Here is a 23,778-nt window from a genome sequence, read left to right as displayed (position 1 = left end):
TTTCGGTTCACTGCCACTGTCCGCACCCTCAGCTGTCCTCTGTGGGTATGGTGACTCCAAAATCGATCTGGTTGGCTCTCTCCAACTGACTGTCCGCTATGGAACCAAGCTGGTGCCTAATGCAGTTTTTCATGTGGCACGCCGTGGGGCCAACCTGATGGGCCTGGACCTGTTCTCCGCTCTGGGGTTCTCCCTCTTAGACACAAGGGGGGCAGCAATCCTGACTGTCGCCACACCTTGGCAGCAGAAGTGGCCATCGCTGTTTATGGGGCTGGGCTGCCTCTCCGCCTTCAGCCATCAACCTCTCCTCAACCCTGCTGTGAAATCTGTCATCCAACCACTGCGCCGCATCCCGTTGGCTCTCCGTGATGGGGTCTCCGCCGAGCTGCAACAACTGCTGGAAGCTGGCATCATTGAACCGGTGGACGCGTCACCTTGGGTCTCAAACCTCGTGGTGGCTAAGAAGAAGTCGGGGGGCCTGCGTGTCTGTGTCGATCTACGTGCAGTAAATAAGGCAGTGGTCCCTGATAAGTATCCACTGCCCACCTCAGAAGAACTCACTGCTCAGTTCTATGGCTCTGAGGTGTTCTCCAAGCTCGACGTCAGACAGGGGTACTTACAGGTGCCCCTCCACCCCAGCAGCCGAAACCTCACAGCCTTTGTGACACATGCAGGAGTGTTTCGCTACACCAGGATGCCTTTCGGTCTCAGCTCCGCCCCTAGCTGCTTCCAGAAAATCATGGTCTCCGTGCTGGCTGGCATACTGGGCGTGGCCATTTATCTGGACGATATAGTGGTACACGGGCCCACCAGTGAAATCCACGACAAGCGCCTTAACATGGTCTTCGCAGCCCTGTCCAAGCACAAGCTAACTCTCAATGCTGAGAAATGTGTCCTCTCTGTGCCAGCCATCGACTTCGTGGGGTTCCGGCTGTCAGCGAGCGGTGTAACTCCACTACAATCCAACGTGGACGCCATTCAGGCCATCCCTGAGCCCAGCTCGGCCGCCCAGGTCGCCTCCTTCCTGGGTATGACAAGTTACTACCTGAGGTTTCTTCCCCAGTACTCTGCGACCACAGCCCCCCTGCGCCAGCTGCTGCGTAAGGACGAGCCATGGGTGTGGTCAAAGGCGTGCAGTGACGCTGTGCGTGATCTCAAGACTCAACTGACTTCACCACCAGTGTTGGCTCACTTCAACATCTCCAGCTCCACCTTTGTGACCTGTGACGCATCAGCCATAGCGATAGGGGCCGTGCTGTCTCAAACCCAGAACGGTGTGGAGAAGCCCATTGCCTTCGCCTCCCGTGCCCTCAACCTGACCGAGCAGCGGTACTCCGTGGGTGAGCGTGAGGCGTTAGCCTGTATCTGGGCTTGTGAAAGGTGGCACCTCTACCTCTATGGCCGCTCCTTCACCCTCAGGACAGATCACCAGGCCCTGACAGCGCTGCTGTCCACATCTGGGACAGGCCACAAACCCCTGAGGCTGCACCGCTGGTCTGACCGCCTCCGCCAGTACAACTTCAGCCTGCAGTTCACCCCAGGCAGAGACAATGTTGTCGCCGACCTACTCTCTCGCTCTGTCTCCACCCCAGCTCCACAGACGGACACTGACTGTGTGGAAAAGGACATTGTCCAAATGCTACACACACCCCTCCAGGCCACTGTCTCTCTGCAGGAGTTGAGGGCAGCCTCCGAACAGGACCCTGTCCTCTCCCAGCTCCGCACCTACATCCAGAACGGCTGGCCTCACAAGGTCCCAGAGGAGCTGGCTGCGTTCGCCCGAGTCAGACAGGAGCTCTCCTGCTGGAACGACACCTGCGTGGCACGTGGGTTTTGCACAGTGGTCCCAGCTGCTCTCCGTGCACGTGTTTTGAATACGGCGCATGAAGGCCACCTGGGCATTGTGAAACTGAAACAGCGCTGCCGAGACCTGGTGTGGTGGCCGGGGATAGACAGAGATATTGAGGCTCTGGTGAAGGACTGTTCTGCCTGCCTTGTGAGTGGCAAGACTGGCCACCAGGCTCCCCCACCCCTGCAACCTCTCGCCTGGCCCTCTCAGCCCTGGGAACACCTGCAGTTGGACATTTTTGGTGAGATCCATGGAGTTCCCCACCACCAACGCTTCATGGTGGTCGCCTACGATCTACACTCAAAATGGCCTGAACTCACCACTTCCGGCACTGTGACCTCACAGATCATCATCGACTTCCTGGACTCTCTTTTCTCTCGCTGGGGCCTCCCAAAGGCCATCACCACTGACAACGGCCCTCAGCTGGTCTCTGCTGAGTTCACTGCTTATCTCGAAAGCAAGGGCATCCGTCATATACGCACTGCGTACTACCACCCCCAGGCCAATGGCGGCGTTGAACGTTTTCACCAGTCACTGAAGAACGGCCTCAGAGCACACATGGCCCAAGGGTGCTCTTTCACGCAGGCCATCCGTCACACTCTGCTGCACTATCGGGCCACACAGCACTCGACCACAGGCGTCTCCCCAGCCTCTCTCATGCTAGGCCGGGAACTGTGCATGCCCCTTGACAGGCTCCGCCCCTCCACACCTCAGGCACCTCCCTCTGGGGTCAGAGCCTCAGTCACTCGTCAGCAGACGCGGATGAAGCAACGGTTTGACCAGTCAAAACGAACCAGGGTGCCAGACATCAATGTGTCAGACTGGGTCAGGGTCCGCAGGCCCCACAGGGACAATAAAATGGCTTCATACTGGTCCTCTCCTCTCCAAGTCACCCGTCAGCTGGGCCCAGCCACTTACCTCCTCAGCGATGGCACTCGGTGGCACTCCAGTCGTGTACGGAAGGTGTCAGCTCCGCCACACACAGCTGGTGACACAACCATAGCCATTCCCTCAGCATGGCAAGACGCCCCGGGGCTTCATGCAGCTCCTACACGGGCCCCAGACATTTCTGGGCCTCAGCTCCCCCTGCCATCTCCCTCCCCACCTCGGCCTGCCCAGCCTCAGGCCGCCCCGCGACCTGTTCGCACACGTTTACGCCCTGGCCACCTAGAGGACTTTGTGTCAACCTTTCATGTTTGAAATCCTGCCGGGGGGGGGGGGAATGTTATGTATGCACACATCGACAGTGCTGCATTTGATTTGGTGCGGTTCTATTGTGCTGGGATCGATTGGTGATGCCTGCGGGCTCTGGGTTGTTTGATCGGGTCTGCCTTTGATGCTGTGTCAGTCTAAATAAAGAATGCCACGGAGAGGTTGTGTCGAGCGACAGCGCTGTGTCCTGACGTGATTTCTAAACTTAATAGAGCTAGCTGACGTTACAACAGGTGTAATATTAGTAGAAGCTCAGCTAGCTGACGTTAGCAGCCTTATTGCTGCCTCAGCCTGTTATGCGTCAACTGCATCTACAGCTTCTAGCGTTACTGCCTCTGCTGCTGGTTGCGGTGAACCAGACACAGTGTTGAAGGAAAGTGTCAGAGGCGACACTGACAGACCGCATCAGCCCACCACAAACCAGACACCTGCTTGGACCACTCCAGCTCAGCACCATCACAGAGTGATCTGAGCAGCACCAGTGAGAGCAGCAGATCGGTGACTCATGAGTGAAGACCCGGCGTTCTGGCCAAATAGACTGACAGCTGAAAGAATGAATGTACGCCACTTTATTTGACATCGTATTCTTACAACGAATGTGTTCTCTGCATGTAACCCATCCTATTGTATAGGAGCAGTGGGCAGCTGCAGCACCCGGGGACCAACTCCAGTTCTTCTTTCCATTGCCTTGCTCAGGGGCACAGGCAGGAGTATTTACCCTGACATGCATATTAATAATAAGATAAGGAGAGAACTGAAACTAAAAAAAAGGCCCAATACAAATAAGGGATATCAAGTTCCCAAAAAATACAGACATGACCCCAAGAAGGTTTACAAAGGAAACTATGAGCTAACAGTGAAAAACAGGGAGAAAATAATGAGGCTAATAGCGGCTAATGTATTCAGTCGGTGCAGATGCTGTATTTTGTTTTCGCTGTCGCGTCTTCGGAAAAAGGTGACATCGTCAAGTGCGTCCTTAACCAAACTCGCGACTTGGTGTTTGCCCGACAGAACTCCAAATCTGACCTTGCTCCCAGTCAATTTTATTCCAACCACTCAGATTTCACTTTCATTGTCACTATCATCACTCTAACTTGACATTTCTTCTCTTTTTTTCTTTTCCCTCCCTAATTTCTTCCCGCTGCTTCTTTCAAACTCAACTGAAGTGGACGACTAGCCAGCCAGTCTGGAAGGGACTTGGCCCACCTGTCACTCAAAGCAGACACGCCCCTAATCATGCATAACTTTAAGCCTTAATGTATGACACACACCCCCCTCCGAAATGAGCTATAGACACCTAAACCATTTTTTGAACCAGGCTGTAAATATGTTAATTTCTGATGTAAAGCTGGGCATTTTAACATGGGAATCCCAACCCCCCCCCCCCCACACACACACACACAGTTCACTGACAGTGTAAGCCTGGGGAGTGACAGAAGTGTTAAAAGAAAGGGCAGAAACATACGTCATGTTACATGGTTGTTGTTGGTTTTTTTTGAAGGACTTGGAAAAATAGCATTTTGATGCCAAAACATACGTACTTTGACCAAAATTTGAATATGCGGATTTAAGTACATAGGGAACAATACTGGGAAGCTACAGAATGACCAACAACAAAAAAAACCCTCAAAAATACAAAATAATTGACTTCCCTGTAAGCGGCATTTGCCAGCACAGTCCTTTTTTTCTGAAGAATTATTTGTGTTGCTAAAATATTGTAAGCAGTATGATTTTTGGTAATATACAGGAATGATATTGAATATTTAGTTGATTTCATCCAGCATAGAAAGATTTAAACAGTTTGAGTTCCAGTTGTCATCCTACGCGGCTTCCGCACATCTGTAATCAGAATCAGAATCAGAATAATTTATTCATCCCCGAGGGGAAATTGGGTTCTATTACAGACACTCGAGCTCTAGTAAGAAAAAACTAAAAACTAACAAGATACAAGATAACAAGAAAATAGAAACAAAATACAAACAAGAAAAACAGAAACAAATAGAAATAAAAGATAAAATAAGAAGTAGAAATAAGAACAAAATATATAAACATGCATGGTGCACATTAACACCCTATCTATACTGCACTACCGCAGCACAAAACAAACAGCACAAACAAAACCCGACAGGGTAAACCAAGTTGAAGGGCCAGTCCAGTGACCACTAATGCCGGGTGTCTGACACTCTGAGAGAGGAGTAGTAAAGTTTGATGGCCACAGGCAGGAATGACCTCCTGTGGTGCTCTGTAGTGCATTCGGCAGAATGAGTCTATCACTGGTGTCGTGCCCCTCCTCAGATCAACAACCATAGATCATACATAATAGAGCTAGATAAGAAGAATGTTGCCATGTTACTTCGGCGCTAGTCCGCTATGCTAATACACGAGCAGACCGTGGAGCAACACAGTTGTCTTACCGTTGTCTTGAGTTGCCGTTTTCACTCAGCGCGTAAGTCAGTCTCGTCTGTTGTCCTGATGTGGTCACAACAAGAAAACTAAGACTGAGAAAGAGCAATACTCACCAAAGATAACCGCTACATTCCCCTTTACGCCATTTATTTCTTAATACTCACCGAAGATAACCGCTACATTCCCCTTTACGCCGTTTATTTCTTAACCTCTTAGTCTGCATTGCCCACCTAGCGCACCCCTCTCTGTCCTGGAGGAGGAATGCTTCTGTCAACCCTCTCCCTGACTTTTCTCCTGCTTGACTTTCCTCATTTAGTTTTTATTACCTGCAGAGTTTTTCTCATCCACATTGAGGGTCTAAGGATAGAGGGTGTTGTCCGTCGTCGTTTATTGCGTCTGCCTGCTTTTCCTTGTGTGATTGTAGAGTCCTCTGAGACTACAACCCTGATTTAGGGCTACACAAATAAACATGACTTGACTTTTTTTTTGCATTCTGCAACTCCTCTTTCCATTGCACGGCCTCACTCTACTGCATTAATTGCTTATTTGTCTTTCTTAGGCAGCTAAACTTTCCTTTTTTTCCTTCCCCAACATTCACTCATTCCAAAGCATTAGTTGTATTTCTATTTTCAATTAATTCCACTTTTTCTCCTCTACGTTGTGTTTTTTTATTTTAATTGGATTTCCTCCTCTCCTCAGTAAGGAGCCCGGGAGTGGTCAAATTATTAATTTTTTTTCCTATTTCGAGAGCACAATTTAGTAAATCAATGGCATGAAAAACTGTTTCACATGCACGAGATACAGTTTGAGTATATTGTGCACGCAGTTGTATTACTTGCCCTGTTTATGCAAAAAAAAAATGTTGTCATGTGCACAAGATGTTGTTTTTGTGCAATCTTTATCGGTCCTCAATACTCTCATTTTTGACCCTCATAATTAGCCGTGCAGCACCACTCCTATTTTGTGTTTCGTGATTCTCATGGTTTTATAATTACCAGCATTAGGTTTGGTGCCCTTGGAGAGATTGCATCCTGTGCACTCAAATGATCCATGCTAACGCCTCACATATACTTATTTGAGGACGTGAACAAGCAAAACACGGACATTCCTTATTTTAAGGTACAGAAATGAGATGTTGATACCATGAATTAACGACGTGGACGCCATTCTGTATTTTGTGGGTAGGGTTCGAATAATTTGCAGGCGCAGTGGTTAGCGTGGTCGCCTCACAGCAAGAAGGTCCTGGGTTCAAGCCCCGGAGTAGTCCGACCTTGGGGGGTCACCCGGGTCGTCCTCTGTGTGGAGTTTGCATGTTCTCCCTGTGTCTGCGTGGGTTTCCTCAGGGGGCTCCGGTTTCCTCCCACAGTCCAAAGACATGTAGGTCAGGTGAATCGGCCGTATTAAATTGCCCCTAGGTATGAATGTGTGTGTGTGTGTGTGTGTGTGTGTGTGTGTGTGTGTGTGTGTGTGTGTATGTCGGCCCTGTGTGATGGCCTGGTGGCCTGTCCAGGGTGTCTCCCCGCCTACCGCCCAATGACTGCTGGGATAGGCTCCAGCATCCCCGATACCCTGAGGGCAGGATAAGCAGTTCAGATGGATGGATGGATGGATTTATAAAAGGTGCACTTGATTGACCACAGTAACCTCCATAATGTGATTAAGCAGACAAATACTGCGGTTTATCTTAACTATGATGTAATTTTACAAGAAGCTAGGGCTGCGGTTGTCTAGTTTACTACCATGGGAGCTCAATAGCTTTTGTAGGAGTCAGTTTTTCTCCCTGGGTAAGGACCTTACTTATTCAATTTTTACCTCAAATTCACACCGCACAGAGATAATCTGCATCAGAATAAAAAGCAGCATCTTGAAGTTTGACAAAATGTTTAAGCAGATATGTCAGATGTGCTTTGTGACAGGATATGAACAGTGGCTTGTGAAAGTCTATCAGTATCAAGCCCTTGATCGTGTGGCGATAACGTCGTCGCTCCTGCCTGATGGATGGCAGACATCGTGTGGATGGCTGTCTAAGACAGACGACTGAAAGTGATCGGGATGATGTGACTTTCCCCTCGTTGGTGTGTGAGGAGAGGCAGGCTATGGTGTGGACTCCATGGGTGGTAGGAGGCTTCCCCTCATGGGGAAAGCCATGCGTAGAGACCCTCGATGTGAGAACTGAACTTACGTCTGCGAGTTCATGGTAGAGGTGGGAGGGAAGAAAAGACCAGCACCTATCATCACCTTGGCAGTAACTTCCTACGTAGTAGACCCCCAAGCTACACCAATATCCCAACTTAATCATCCTCGGTAAAACCACCAATATTTAACCTCCCACAGTCCCTCCACTGGCTGCCCTCGTCTCCCTGTATTGAAGCTTAACGCCAGACAGTCACCAACAACCCCCCAGACCTCTACAATGTGGTGTACATGTGACGCCTAAGTTAAGGTCTACCACATATCCAACCCCATTTCAGTCAGTACATTGTAAAAAATACATACAGGGGGCGCCGCGGTGGCTCACCCGGTAGAGTGGTACCACATAAGGCCGAGTCCTTACCACTGTGGCCTGAGTTCGAATCTGGCCCGGGCCCTTTGCTGCATGTCATCCCCTCTCGCTTTCCTGTCTCTCTCTCTCTACTATCACTATCCAACAAAGGCGTAAAATGCCAAAAAATTATCTTCATAGAAAAAAATACAAGTGTAAAACAACTGACTTTAACTGTCTGATGTTAATACTGACTCTTCTTGCTGTTGAGATTGCTCATTTATGCGTTTCTAGATTGGTCCAGATGGATTTTGATCTGTTCTGAAGCTACATTAAGAAATCGCTGGCAGTTGTCAGCTTAGCTTAAGCTGTACCCCTGATGTCTACCGGCGAAACGAGCACAACACAAGTGATCCCTCTCATAGCCTGGGGGCGCGATATCCACACCGTGGATGTTAACATAACCATTATTAGAAATTCACTAATATGTTAAATTATGCATAATCCTGTTATATGTCATTCCTGCTTATGTTACTCTGTCTATTTTAAGAGCAGAATGACTGGCAAATGGGTTCGAAATCGGTGAAAAATACAACGGTCCGGTTGTAGTCTGAAAGCCCCAAAATGACAACAATGCGTCGGAGGTCTGTTTCTTCCGGCGATGGGCCGACCCCCATATACCAGCCCACGCCCCACATTCTGCTTTCTACCAGCACCGCTCCACATTACTGGGCTCTCCTTCCCCTGCACAGGCCTGGTCATCGCCTCATCCAAATTCTGTTCTGCCTCCTGGCTCCCATATGGTATAAGTGACCTTTCCACTCCCTTCAACACAACCGAGTGACTCCTCATCTTTAGTTGTGGATTCCACATTTTTTTTTCAAAGAGGCGGCTCACGCCATTTTCTCCCTCAACGAATAACTTCTTTCCCCTACCCACTTTAATAAAACGCCAAAATTAGGCCTTCGCTTTCTTTCTGTTGTTTGTAGCTTTGGTGACATGACGGCTGGAGCTTATTCTGCTAATAAATGTGTTGTTAATTAATCTCGATTGGATTGTCTGCTACATGCCCAGAATCTATAGACAAGAGGAGATGGCAAGATGAGAAAGACCAGATGAGAAAACCACTTTATTTTGTCATCGTACAGGTTACAGTGAATGTGTTCTCTGCATTTAACCCATCCTATCGTACAGGAGCAGTGGGCAGCTGCAGCGCCTGGGGACCAACTCCACTTCTTTCCACCGCCTTGCTCAGGGGCAGAGACAGGAGTATTAACCCTAACATGCATGTCTTTTTGATGGTGGGAGGAAACCGGAGCACCCGGAGGAAACCCACGCACACACGGGGAGAACATGCAAACTCCACACAGAAAGGACCTGGGATGGCCTGGGGTTTCGAACCCAGGACCTGCCTGCTGTGAGGTAACTGCTAACCACTGTGCCACTATGCTGCAAGACAAGTTCAAAACAGTAAAATTATGTAAGGATAAAGCACTATTACAGTTGCACAGCATCTTAGTGGACAATCCACAACAATGATAACCTAGTTTAAAGATAAAGTGTGTGAAACAGACAATGGCAATATCCAGTTCACTGGAATAACATACAATTTGTGTCGTCACTCCATCTGCCTCTGTCTTGCTCTGCACATCGGCATTGCTCCCTTTCTTGATTTCTCCCTCACTCTATCTCTGATCAAGTCTCTCTCTCTCTCTCTCTCTCTCTCTCTCTCTCTCTCTCTCTCTCTCTCTCTCTCTCTCTCTCTCTCTCTCTCTCGCTCTCGCTCTCGCTCTCTCTCTCTGACAATTACAGAAAGACCAGATTTTATCTTGGCAACTAAATCATCTTTAACTGCACATGTCTCAGCAACTCTTCTTCCTCAGGGGTGAAAGAGAGGGGTTGTATTTTTCCTGGGCAGCAAGGTTGTGCAGATGGCAGGAAAACAAGCAGGTCAAATTCTAATGTGGCCGGCCCCAGTTAATATAACCTTACCCCCACCAACAGCCCAGGGGAAACAGGCTTCAGTCTTTTCACTGATCGTTTTTTTTTTGCTTTTTGTTTTGTTAAGAAAACGTTAGCCAAATGACAATCAACGACAACGTCGGATGCAGATTGGCCGTATTTACACAAGCCGATCAACTTGCAAATCGGCTTGTAGTTGATCTGCAGTGAAAGCCATCACCACGCTGTTTTGCTTTATTGCAGACCAGCTTTAATTACCCTGCAATGAGTCCTGTCATAACCATTACATCATGTAGCAGCACGGCACAGCGGTCCCAGAGGCAGCATCAATGGCTGGGCCAATGAACTCCCATCTGGTGGTGAAGATGCAGCTAATGGGAGAATATGGTGATTCCTGGGACTATGGGGCTCCAGATCCACTTCTCTGAAACCAATGGTACCAGCTGTCTCCACTGTATGCTTTGCATTTCTAAGCAAATATGACCGTTAAGTGGGAATTAGTGATTAACAAAATCTCTGCTATGTAAACCATCATCTAGTGCATATATGTACCAGATTATGTTTTCTATAAGCATGCATCTTCTGCCTCTCTGCATGCCCTGGATACTCTCTACCATGGCGAATTACGATTTCTCACAGGATCCTGGTCCCTTACCCACTACTGTACACTATACTGTACGTAGAGGCAAGTCCTCCTTGACTCGCAGTAGATGGTTTCACTGGCATGCTTTTATTTATAAAGCCATTATTGGTTTACCTCCAAACTATTTGTCTGGAATAGTCTTATTCTTTTAGATAGCCTTAGCAGCTATAGGCTTTATTCAAGTAACTGGATTCTGCTTATTTTCCCTCATACTGCCTCCGACTTTGGGAAGAGGGCCTTTAGTTACTATGCGCTATGGTGCCAGGTCCAGTTGCATCCAGAGGTCAAACTTCACATACTTATTTTGCTGCCTTTATTGATTTATTAAATTCACTTGGTTGTGAATCTTGCTGCTGTTTTAGCAGCCGACCTATGATTTGGAATTTGCTGTCTTTTGTTATGCTGGTGGGGACTATATTTTGTCATTGATTTTGTGAGTGTGTGTTATGTGAGTGTGTGTGTATGTGAACAGGTCTCCCTTTCAAAAGAGATTCTGATCTCAACGGGACTTGGCCTGTGAAAATAAAGGAAAAATAAATGCATATTATAACTATGTAGTAACGTAACATGTTAAAATGTCCTCCACTTATGGACAGTGTAACCATGTCAAAGCCCACCCCGTGTACCTCTCTTTGTTTGGTGCCGCACTGTTTGCCCGGCCCATTCATTCCCTTCTTTGTTGATCTTCTCTTCCTCTCAGCACTGATTCTGCCAGGCGCTGAGCATTCCTCTCCTTATTCAAACACTGCCCCCAGAATTCCCGTCCTTAATAAAATACTGCCTTCTCTCTCAAATTTGCTGCACTCTGCGCTGCTCCCACCTCTGGAATGCATGAGGCGCTTCTCCAAATCCCAGGGAGTAGAAATTATGCATTGTCTGTAGCTTTATTGTCGTCATCACTCGGCGAGTACAAATATTATTCAGAGAGGGGAAGAAAACCCTAAGGGAGCACTGAAAATTTGGGTTTCCCTCCCAAGGTACAATTATTAAACTCGATAAATACAAGAGAACTCTAATTGGAATAGTTCGTGATCACGTATTGAGAGAACTTTATTATCCAGTGTGCATCTGTAGACTCATTAAGATGCACTGCAGACCAGCAGGACTGTATGCATGGGAGCTTTCTTAGAAGATGGATTCCACATGTGGAAATAGTAACTTTAAACTTGTTTGCCTGTTCCCTTATCCTAAAAACCTAATGGATGCGGGTCTTAGAAACAAAAACACTGTCAATTTTTCCATGTAACGAAGTCTCTCTCTCTCCCTCTTTATCTCTCTCATTTGGTATTTTTAATGACTACATCAGAAACAGACTGAGCAGTACACAGTAACAAAGAGAATAAATTATGCTTGTGAAACTTGAATAGGGCATGAAATGGGATAAAATAACTCGACAGACCACGGTGAAAGTGTTCCATAAAAACCGAGTTCTGGGGCTCTGTCATCAAATACACATGAGACTAGCTATTCTAATATTTAGTTAAGATGGCCTTTCTTGAAATCTGTTTAAAAAAAACGGTTTTACTTTAAAGTGGAAGTAGACAACTTTTCAAACCCCCCCCCCCCCCCAGTGTTTCCAAGTGTTTTTAATGGTTGGAGGAGGAGGCCATGATGGAAGTTTGGGAAATGACGTTGGAGACAGAGAGCAAAATTAGAAATGAGAATGAGGACATGAGAGGGTTTGCAAATAAGAAAAGGAGGAGGAAATGCATTGAATTGCTCGAGCGATGCTAATCGGTCATTGGGAATAGATGAGACACGTCTTGTTGGGAGAAGACGGGATTTTCAAGGACCCGCATGAGGTCGTAAAGTTTGTAGGGGGAAAACTTGGAGATATGCTATCGCTCAGGATAACTAGAAGTAGGATAGTTATCATTGATTGTATCTCAAAGCGTCGGAGAGATAGAGCCCTTAAGATCGAGGTATTTAGAAGTTACCTCTGTGTGACTTGCTTCCCACTCGGATTAAGAGCAAAGAAGAAGGGAGTGATAAGTGGCATGCCACTGTCAACAGAGGCTGAGTCATTTCGGGACGTTGCAGGTGTGTGTGAGTCAAGAAGAATGACTAGTTTCCAAGAAGGGGAGAAGGAGGACAGTAATTCCGTGTGTTTGACCTTTGAAGGGGAATTGCCGGAAAGAGTGTACTTTAATTATGCGAGTTACAGGGTGAGGCCATGAGAGAGAGCTCATCTCAGATGTTTTTGTTATCAAGAACATAGACATGTTGGCGGCACGGTGGCCCAGTGGTTATTTTTGTCGCCTCACAGCAAGAAGGCCATCCTTGGATAACCCTGGGGTTATCCAAATTTGGGGGTCATCCCAGGTCGTTCTCTGTGTGGAGTTTGCATGTTCTCCCTGTGTCTGCAGTGGGTTCTCTCCGGGTGCTCCGGTTTCCCTCACCATCAAAAAGACATGCATGTTAGGGGTTAATACTCCTGTCTGTGCCCTTGACCGAGGCATGACAAAATGAACTGGAGTTGGTCCCCAGGCGCTGTACGGCGGCTGCCCACTGCTCCTAGCTACACAGCTAGAATGGCTTAAATGCAGAGCATGAATTTCTCCACGGGAATTAATAAAGTATATCAAAAAAAAATTTAAATGTTGCCGCAGTATATAATGGAGTCAGAAGATGTGGGAAGGACAACTGCAATGTGTAATATTGTAAAATTGATAAACCGCAATCAAAGCACCTGCACTGCAAGGGACATCATGACATGGAGTCAGCACAGTGTCCAAAAATAATTAAGAAGAGAAAGTGAATAAGATGAGAGCAGAAAGGGATTGTTGTATGCTGAAGCTGCTAAAAGATTGCAGAGAAACGAGAATGATGTGAAACAAGAACGTAAGGAGGACAAGTCAGTAAGGAAGCATGCTGAATTTTGCTTTTGTAATGACCAGATGTGTTTTTGGCATTTTTGGCAATGGTAATTAACTTTACTGCTGGAGTAGAAAGAAAGTCGGAGAGAATTGACATAACTGTTGATGCAGCAATGACATTTCTAGGTGCTGTGGGAGTTTCTGTGCAGTAGCTGCTGAAAAGGGCTTTTAGTCCCTCTCAGAAACCTGAGAAGTAACCAGTTTAATTGAGAAGACGCGAGTTTTTTGTTTTTAGTAAATAGACCTTCTGGTCCACCCACCATTCCAGTTGGTGGCGGTAATTCACCAAGTCGTTGTTTGCCAACCGCCAATAAACCTTAAACACACAAACAAAAAGAAGAAGGTAGAAGAAGACGGTGTTTTTCCTGTTTACGCCGCCGTCGCAAAGACCCCCGGATCGCTTCCCGTTAATTAGCAGCCTGGCTACTGTCCAAGGCAAGAAACAACCGTAAGAATCCCAGTTTGAACTAGAAACCCCGACCTCAGTGCTGCGATAGAAGCGGAGTAAAACATCCGGTAGTATTAATAAGTAGGCGGGTTGTGTTTCTTACTGATGCCAATTTAAAGTCGGTTTAGAACCCTCCCGAGTCCCGGAGCTCTCTCCATCGAGTGAATCCCCGTCCGAGGTTCACTCTTGTTTTATCTCGTCTTCTATCACTCTCCCTCTTCGCCTTTTTGTTTGCCTCCTCCGTCAACTGGGTTCCTTTTCTTTTACCAGGTAGAGATTCCATAGGTAGGTCTGGTTGTTCCACCGTCCGCCACCCCCCCCCAATTTCCCCCCTTTTACTCCCCAATTTGTATCTGGCCAATTACCCCGCTCTTTTTGAGTCGTTCGCTGCTCCACCCCCTCTCCGCCGATCCGGGGGCGCCCCGACCGACCAGAGGAGGCGCTAGTGCAGCGACCATGACACATACCCACATCCGACTTCCCACCCGCAGACACGGCCAATGGTGTCTGTAGGGACGCCCGACCAAGCTGGAGGTAACCGTTGGTTGGCGATCCCCACCGTCCGCCATTGCCTAGCCCGCTACGAGGAGGCTGACGCACTTCCTGTGCCGTAAATCGATTTGCCGGTGGCAGACAGAATTGCCAGTGAAAGCGAGGCTTATAGAGAACCAATCTAAACGCCGATGGTGTCATTATCCTACAGCCATTACACTGCGCCATCAACATTTACTTCATAATGATAAGTGAAAGAAAAAAGTTGTCTACTTACACTTTAAAAGGTAAACTTTTGTTGTTCTTGGTACTGCTGGAAGTATTACTGCACTGTAATTGGCAAGCCCCACGTTAAATAGAGAGGAGTGATATTGTGGCTGGAAATAGTAATTATGAGGGTACGTTTCAACCCACCTATGGAGTGGTCCTACCAAGCGTTATTGCGCATGCGCGGTCTTGGGTTACGGTCGCTGTAATTTGCGGTTGCACAATTGACAAGGTGGGACAAATCATCAGAGATGAGCCGAGCCACAACTAAGTTTCTGAAGCTTGCATTTCACATCACAATGTTAAACTGTTAAAACTATTGCACCAAACAGACAATACAGTTTATCCTTTAGTCTTTCGGCAACTGTTGCATTTCAGCTCATAACTTACGTCAGTGATCAAAAAGAGGAGCTTTCATGTTACGAAATCCGCTATTACTGCCGCCCTGCTGCCATGCCAGTGGAAATACCGCTACTTTCCTTGTTCTTTTTTTTTTTTCATGGAAAGCTGGATTTAGGAAAGCCTTGCCTCTCTTCTCCTCCTCCAGTCTTCACATCCGGGTCAGTTGAGTTGGCTGGCTCGGGAGTTGTGCAGCTCTCAGTTAACAGCGAACGCAGGCTGATCCAGCTGCTGTGTGTCTGCTGCTGACATGGATAGATCTGACGTCTGCTGCTGAAAACTGTCCCCCCCGAAACGGAAGCGAAGGAGCCCGACGCGCCGTAGGACTTCATGGCCGCGCCGGTGTGATACATTTTTTTTTCTAATTATCATTATCATTATTTATCCCCCCCCCTCCCCATGTTTCGGCCATGTCCAAAAGCCTGAAGAAGAAAAACCACTGGACTAACAAAGTCCACGAGAGTGTGCTTTGCAGGAATAAGGAGGGGGTGCTCGGGTTCGAGTTGAAAGGAGGCGCCGAGAACGGACAGTTCCCCTTCATCGGAGAGGTAACGCCGGGCAAAGTGGTGTGCCCCAGCGGCAAACTATCCCAGGACCAACTACTCCTGGAAGTGAACGACACGCCGGTGGCCGGGCTCACCACCAGAGACGTGCACGCAGTGGTCCGGCACTGCAAGGACCCCGTCCGTCTGAAATGTGTCAGGCAAGGTGGGACGTTTCCATACTACAGTCATCTGGTTGTTGTTGTTGTTGTTGTTTTCTTTGTTGTTGTTGTTGTTGTTGTTGTTGTTGTTTTGCGTCTCGCGCGATCCCATCACCATGTAGAGTGATGCGCTTGACAGCGTGCCAAAGTTAGGTGCCGTCTCCCGGCTCGACGCGGCGTGGAGTCACGAGACGGGACCAAGTTAAAATGAACGTTAACTTTTCGCCCTCTTGTTGTGTTGCTGTTACTGGGCGCCAGGCGGCCCCCCCCCTCGCAGCCTCAGACGGTGTTGGTTTGGCTGCGTTTTTTGATAAGTTCCCCGTTGGTGTCACGGTTTATAAGGGGGGGGGTGTTGTGTTGGAGGCGGTACGGGTGTGGAAATTCACATCCCCAAAAAAACTACAGTTGTGCAAGACTATAATAACAGGCCTTAAAACACAACTGTTGACTCAATATTTACAGTTTGCACGCAAGCCCGCTCGCTGTGCCGCGGCGGGCTGTCTAATGTAACGTGGGTGTGGCATCACGGTTGCATCTAATGGGGTTATATTCCCGGGAAAGATTCGGGAAGGGGGGGGGGAGTTTCCACTCCGGGTTGCAGTTTTTAAAATTTCCCGAGCACGAACGGTTCGATTTGAAAACCCGTCAATTAAAGCGGACCGTTGTGTGTAGTTTACTTTGGGAGGCGGTGTTTTGGAAATGCAAGTACACAACGGACCGGCCCTGCTGAGGTCGTCGTGGCGGCTCCTGTTGAAGCTCTGGTCGAGCGAAGCCTCACACCGTCCCGAGGCTTCTCCTGCAGGCAGCCCTGAAGCCTGGCGTCAAATCACTGCACGTCCATGTGTGTGTCTGTGAACAGATGCGAGCACGAATCCACCCCTCGGTTTGTGTGTCCCCCCCCCCCCCCATGGTAGACAACGTGTGGGACTGAAGTGAGATCTTCTGGTTTTACTCTAAGCCACGCATTTTTTTTAAAAGGAGGAAGGACATAGCCCCCCTCCACCCACCTCCTCCTCCTCCTCCTCCTCCTCCTCCTCCTCCTCCTCCCACCATAACACACGCCAGGCGCACACTCGCCAGCCCCAGAACACACACATTGTCCCGTACACATCCACGGAAAAGACACAAATCATGGGCCTTGCGAGCGCAGCTCATGTGGAGCAGGGGACTCCAAACCACATCTCAAGTCCTCGCTCGTCGACTCGTCCTGTGGATGTGGAGCTCTTTGTGCGTGTCATGGACACACGTCTCTGCCCTTCCACCGCTTTCATCCTCTCAACTATTGACATTGGACGTCTTGCTCTGCCGGCTGGGAGACAGATCTGTAGGCTCTCATTTCAGGGTGAAAAATCAGCAAAACCCTGTAAGAAGCTTTGGATCAAAGTCTTGGCTTGTGCATGTGGGCGTGTGTGTGTGTAGTGTGGATGTGTGTGTGTGCATGACTACATCACACACCATGGGCTTTTTTTAAAGGAAGCCATATCTAACTAATGTGTTTCTGTTTTCCTTGAAACGCTTATCCTCCACTGATTGCTCAGATGATCGATGCTGTGACTCCGCTCGGGTTTGTTTGATTTTTTGTTTGTTTATAGAGTCAAGTGCAATTTAAATGATTCATACATTAGTTATGAGTCACACACAGTGGAAACAAAACACTTCCTTTTTCAGTTTAATGACATGATGATAAGAGGCAATGATGACTAATTACAATCTATCTATCTATATATCTATCTATCTATCTATCTATCTATCTATCTATCTATCTATCTATCTATCTATCTAGCTATCTATGATCCATCTATCCATCCGTCTATCTATCCATCCATCATCCATCTATATATCCATCTATCTAACTGTCTATCTATCCTTCCATTTATATATCCATCTATCTAACTCAATCTATCTATCCATCCATCCATCATCTATCTGTCTCTCTCGGTCTGTCTGTCTGTCTGTCGGTCTGTTTTTCTATTGATGGATGGGTTTTTTTTAATCAGTTCACCGGCTCTCATCGCATAGGTCACATTGTTAATCCCCCATGTAGGAGTTTTAATCTTTTGTCCGTGATTTAAATGAGAATCCATCAGCAGTAGTCAAAGTGTCAGCCGTCACATTAAAATAGTTTCTCCCAAATCTCAGATCGCCATGGACCGGCAGCGTCCCACTAAAAGAGTCATAAATTGTACTTTGGTTTCCGTCTCGCTCAGCCTCCAGCTAAGCACCAGTGTCACTGACCAGTTTACATGCATGGGTGATCGCCAAAGGTTGTCCATGGCCTTTTTGAATAATATATCAAGTCCCCCCCCCCCAATGGTCCACTTCCTCAGTGATGTCCTGCACTCCCAGCTCGAACCAATACTCCTCTCCCCTCCTTTTGCAATACCTTTGTCTTTAAAGCTGAATTTCACGAAGACGGCTTTTAATGTAATTGAACCGAAATAGCAGGGTTCCTATTTATGTGGCTGGTCATTATTCTTTCGCGTAATTATAACTTCCATCGGCGCGAATGGAGATATGCACCGAAGCATTCAATTTTCCATGCACTGTTAATTGGCTTAAATTCTCGTTGATTTATGAAACCCTAAATTCCCTGCCTCACGTACACGCTTGCATGCACACACTCATTTACACACGTGCACGCAGTTTTTTGGTCTTATATTAGTCCCTGAGGCGAGGATTAGATTAGATTGCCACCAGCAGTAAAGTCTGCCCTGCAGGACATAATTAGAGTCTCCACAACACACTTAACATGGACGCCGGAGAACACAGGCCACAATTACAGTCCCCAAAAACTGTGTGCAGCGAATACTTGTTGGGGGAAGGCACGAGGACGGGCCCGGCAGATTTGCCCTCGTAGTTGGTACGCCTCGCTGTGGTTGATATGGGGGAGTCGTGCCGTTGAAGGGTGAACTTGTGTGTTTTGTTAACCCTCTTTGCTAAATCCATCCATCCAGTTTTCCCTGGATAATCTTTGCAAAGCGTAAACATAACAGCTCTCCCCCTCTCTCTTGTTCCCTCGCTCACATGCACATGCACACGTGCACTCACGCACACACACACACACACACTCTCTCTCTCTCTCTCTCTCTCTCTCTCTCTCTCTCTCTCTCTCTCTCTCCCTCTCTCTGCAGGCTCAGTTTCCTATCTCAGTCACAGTGAAGGATTAATGCTACCAGCACTTAAGACTGGCACTGCATGTTTAACTGCCACTATGGGCAGACTCATCGCCGGCTCTGATAGAACTGGGAGCCATGTGCTTATTGAGCCTCCCCCCCGGAGGAGCCGGTGAAGGTAAGGGGAGACATTTCCAGATCAGCCAGAGGCAGTCGGCGCACTAGTCAGTGTTGGGCATGGGCAAGTTCAGCGAGTTGGGAACAGTCGGCAACCATGACATTGCCCTCCTAGATAAATGTTCTTATTGGGTTTGTTTTTTTTTTTTACTATTTTATTTTGGATTCCCCCCCCCCCTTTTCTCCTCATTTGTATCCGGCCAATTACCCCGCTCTACCGAGCCGTCTCTGCTCCGCACCCTCTGCCGATCAGGGGAGGGCTGCAGACTACCACGTGCCTCCTCTGATACATGTGGAGTTGCCAGCCACTTCTTTTCACCTGATGGTGGGGAGTTTCACCAGGGGGGCGTAGTGCGTGGGAGGATCACACTATTCCCCCCCCAGTTCCCCTCCCCTGAGCAGGCGCCCCGACCAGCCAGAGGAGGCGCTAGTGCAGCGACCAGGACACACACCCACATCCGGCTTCCCACGCACAGACACGGCTAATTGTGTCCGTAGGGACGCCCGACCAAGCCGGGGGTAACGCAGGGATTCGAACCGCCTTCCTCATGTTGGTAGGCAACAGAGGAGACCGCTACACGGCCCGGGCGGCAGGATTTTTTTTTTACTCTTTGAGCACGTGAGCTGCTTGTCTTGTTTGCTGTAGTTTCTCATTAATTATTAAGATGGCGGAATAGAGATGGCAGCATTTAAGGGCTAGGGGCAAAGTGTGTGTGTGTGGGGGGGGCGAGAACGTCAAACTGTGGCATAATAATAACCAGTCTATTGTTCTTCATTATAAACTGAAACTGCTGCAGCCTGGTGAATATAGTAGCTCATCTGAGTCTCCACAACAAATTATAAAATCTCTCTCTCATCCATGTGTGCCCGCATATGGTCCTCACCACGAGAGCCCGCTCACACGCGGCGACTGCTACTGCCTTGTGATCCGCAGGCCGTCCAGCTTGAGGCGCCGTCTCCGGACAAATATCGAGGATGCTATTTGGACAGGAAGGATGTGCTGAAATTGCAGACGCCCCGTAAAGCGGGCGAGAGAGAAGAGCAGTATGTTATCACGCTGACTCAATGGTCCATACCGGAGTAATTGAATGATTGATGGGAGCGATGATGAGAGTGGAGCAGCCACTAGTCTTGGCAGCGGGGGGTTGGGGGGGGTAAGAAGATGGGACAATCTGCGAGAAGTGATGTCAGAAAGTGGGCTCTGCCGTTGTGTCGTGCGATATAAGAGGCCCTCGGAGCTGTCAGCCTCATCTGTCTTCATGTCAGAGGCTCCCGACGAGTGTGTTCGCTTGCACCGGCAAGTGCCAACGCAGAGTACTGTGACACACACACACACACACAGACACACACACAAGGAGGAAAAGGCTATCCCCTAGTGTGTGTGTACACAAACCTGCCTCGAGGGCTGTCGCGTCAACAGCGCTGGCTTGTCCGCTCACGCTTGATGGAAGTTGAGCGGAGGGTTCCTCCCGCTGTCGATGCCTCCGTTACACTGCCTGGCTATGAGGCTCACCTCTGGGGACGGGTAATGATAAGGAGCAAGCCTGTGCACGTATGCACACACACACACACAACCGCCCGCGCACGCCCTTCCCTCCCTGTCAAGCTCAGCCGTCTGCGCTGGTAAGGGGAGCCTTCCATAGAACAAGAAACAGGAGGGCTACACTAGTAGAGTCTCACAAGTTACTAAGTTAAGTTTACATGAAGTTAATAGTGAAGGAGTTCAAGTATCTCGGGGTCTTGTTCACGAGTGAGGGCAGGATGGAGCGGGAGATTGACAGGCGGATTGGTGCAGCATCAGCAGTAATGGGGACGTTGTACGGGACCGTTGTGGTAAAGAGGGAGCTGAGCCGGAAGGCAAAGCTCTCAATCTACCAGTCAGTCTTGGTTCCAAGCCTCACCTATGGTCATGAGCTGTGGGTAGTGACCGAAAGGGTGAGATCGCGGATACAAGCGGCTGAAATGAGTTTTCTCCGCTTGGGCATCCGGGAGGGGGGGGGGGGCTCGGAGTAGAGCTGCTGCTCCTTCGTGTCGAAAGGGAGCCAGTTGAAGTGGTTCGGGCATCTGATTAGGATGCCCGAATCCTGGATCCCTTCCTTTGGAGGTTTTCTGGGCACGTCCAACTGGGAGGAGACCCCCGGGCTTAGACCCAGAACTGGCTGGAGGGACTACATGTCTAATTTGGTCTGGGAACGCCTTGGGATCCCCCAGGAGGAGCTGGGGGGTGTTGCTGGGGAGAGGGGCATCTGGAGTGCCCTACTTATCTTGCTGCCACTGCGACCCGACCCCGGGGAAGCGGCTGATGATGAATGAAAAAAAAGAAGAATTAATTTTGTCAAGTTACGTGAAATCATTTCACATAACTTGACACAGTTAAGTTCATTTACTTACTTTTCCCAAGGTAATCAGTTACCTAGTTTCTTTTTAAGTAAACTGAACTTGTTAGATTTTACAGTGTACCAAATTGTTTGTGCTGGTCCATGTGGGCACATATGTGTGTTTATTTGAGTGTGTGTGTGTGTGTGTGCAAGCTTCCACATCTTTAAGCAATATGCAGAGCTGTCAGCTCGGTGGAAGTAACAAGTACATCGGCGTCTCTCTCCCGGCGTGTGGACTGGTCAGTGAGAAAGACGAGACTATGCGCGCCGTGTAATTTGCTGCTGTTCATTATTTGAACCACGTAGCGGTGGATGTCTAGAGCTGCCCAAGAGCGTAAACACCCCCACCAGCCCCCCCCCCCCCCCCACCCCTATCCTCTCATCTGATAGCGAATTGTAGAGCACGGGAGTAAGAGACGGTCTATCTCTATTTGTTTGGAGGCCCGTTTATCTCCGTCTCGCTCGAGCTCAGTCTCATTCAGTGTCAGTGCTGGATCTCTCCTTGCACACAACCATATACCTACACATATACACACACACACACACACACACCTGCACACACACATCCACACAAGCCCTGCAGAGATCTGTCTCCGTTTCTATTTTTGTGTGCATGCATGCATGCTGAGGTCTATAAGTATATTTTCTTCCCGTTAGCATCGAAGCTAAACAGGGTAAGCTGCAGAGATGTGTGCTGGACGGTGCTAAATACGTCAGTTCATTACTTACTTGACAGACTGCTGCAGGTATATATCCAGAATCCATGAAATATGCAAAGCGTTCTGACAATTGAAATGTCATGCAGGAGGAGTACAATGGCTCTCATCTTAATGCCTGATACACGGCATGAGGGGTTGTCAGGTTCACTGCTAAACCCTTAACAGTTATATTGTCTTATTTGTACAGTGTGAAATTGTTTTCAGTGTAGAATATTTCCACACTGGTTGATATTCGACGCACGGAAAGAAAAAAAAATCACTTAAAATCCAAAGTGGCACTTTGCATTACAGCAATCAAGGTGTTGCTGAAATGCCGAGGAATTTTGTTCAGTGGGATTTTTTGGGATTTTTTTCCTCGCGTATGATTCGATGATGTTATAAGAGCCGCACATGCCGTGTTGCCCACGCATCAGAGGCACCCACGCACTGGTTTAACAGCACCTCTATTCATATCTCCGCCACGGTTAGAGCCAAACATTTGGTCCTCCTCCCTGCACGGGAGTGGGTGTAGCTGTCTAGCAGGGAGGGGAGGCTTTGCACGCACATATGGTTTGAGAAGCGAGTCAAACATAAAAAAAAAATGCAAGAAATTTGAATGTCAATCCGCTGGGACATGGACCAAAGCCAACATTGCATAGTTGCAGAGAATTTGAAAGAAATATATATATATATACACACACAAACACACACACACACATCCATTATCCAAGCCGCTTACACCAATCGGGGTCGTGGGATGCTGGAGCCTATCCCAGCAGTCATTGGGGGGCAGGTGGGGAGACACCCTGGACAGGCCGCAGGGCCGACACAAGGTTCTTCCCATGTGCCAGTTCCACATAATAAGGAAACAAACACTTGGGCAGGCAAGGACATCCGTCCTCAGACCGCCATACGTCATCTACATATGTACATCCAGCCCTTTTCCAGGCTGGCCTCTCTAGCTTACCAGCACGGGCCCCTGAAGCCTTATGGGTAATATATACAGTGCGAGGCTGACCCTTTTAGCTCCAATAAGATCTTCCCTTTCTTACTCATGGTGGTAAGGAGATGCTGTTGTGGCTGACGTTAAGATAGCAGTGTGCATAGGTTGTGTGCTGACGACTCGATTGTGGAGACGGCGTGCAGGCACCTCACGGTGACGTGCACCATGGGATGTTTGCCATGTTAGGAAAATACTTGTAATAAATTTATGTTCCTCGCTGACGGGTGTTTTTTTTTTTTTTTTTGGATGACATATCAGTTCCAAAATCAAAAGATCGGAAGGCGCCTTCGCCTCGTCCTGTCAAAAGACGAGGAGCTTCTGATCTTTGAAAACCAGTCAAAGCCGTCAGCACTCGGCCCGCCTCGTATAACGGTGCCATGTTTTCCCAGCTTCCTGCCGAGGCCGCCTCGCGCTACCGAAACCCAATCAAAGTCACCCACAGGAACAGCGCCGACCAACCCAGCGCAGCGCTGCTGCTGCCGCCGCTAGTGTACGACGGGGCGCGAGCGCCAACAGCGGCTCGTGGCTTGTCACGCCCTGAGAAATGAGCGCGTGGCTACGGGTTGTTGATTTCTAATCTGCAGATGCGCGGCGGACGAGATCAACATAAAAGCAGAAGTTTGCGTTGTGCGGAGGGGCTCGGCTCTGCGTCGGCAAAAAGTTCATGTCT

General features: G+C 48.5%; 1 protein-coding gene and 1 long non-coding RNA gene across 2 annotated transcripts in view; one reads left to right on the top strand and one right to left on the bottom strand.

Annotated features, from left to right (window-relative positions):
* Positions 1-4,837: 4,837 nt before the first annotated feature.
* Positions 4,838-15,083, bottom strand: LOC130109010 (uncharacterized). The gene is made up of 3 exons (XR_008809959.1): positions 15,028-15,083; positions 5,476-5,530; positions 4,838-4,900 (listed from the first exon to the last, which is right to left on the bottom strand). It is a non-coding gene; the product is annotated as an uncharacterized LOC130109010 (long non-coding RNA).
* Positions 15,084-15,331: 248 nt separating this feature from the next.
* magi2a (membrane associated guanylate kinase, WW and PDZ domain containing 2a) overlaps positions 15,332-23,778 on the top strand; it is a 333,028-nt gene continuing 324,581 nt past the window's right edge. Inside the window, exon 1 of the mRNA XM_056275592.1 lies at positions 15,332-15,744. Coding sequence (XP_056131567.1) covers positions 15,447-15,744 — 298 coding nt within the window. The 5' untranslated portion in view covers positions 15,332-15,446. The remainder of the gene's footprint in view (positions 15,745-23,778) is intronic.

This window comes from Lampris incognitus, chromosome 3, assembly GCF_029633865.1.
Source record: "Lampris incognitus isolate fLamInc1 chromosome 3, fLamInc1.hap2, whole genome shotgun sequence".
In the NCBI taxonomy this organism is placed as follows: Eukaryota; Metazoa; Chordata; class Actinopteri; order Lampriformes; family Lampridae; genus Lampris; species Lampris incognitus.
The sequence above is the reverse complement of the archived record's forward strand: the minus strand, read 5'-3'. Positions and strand labels throughout refer to the sequence as shown.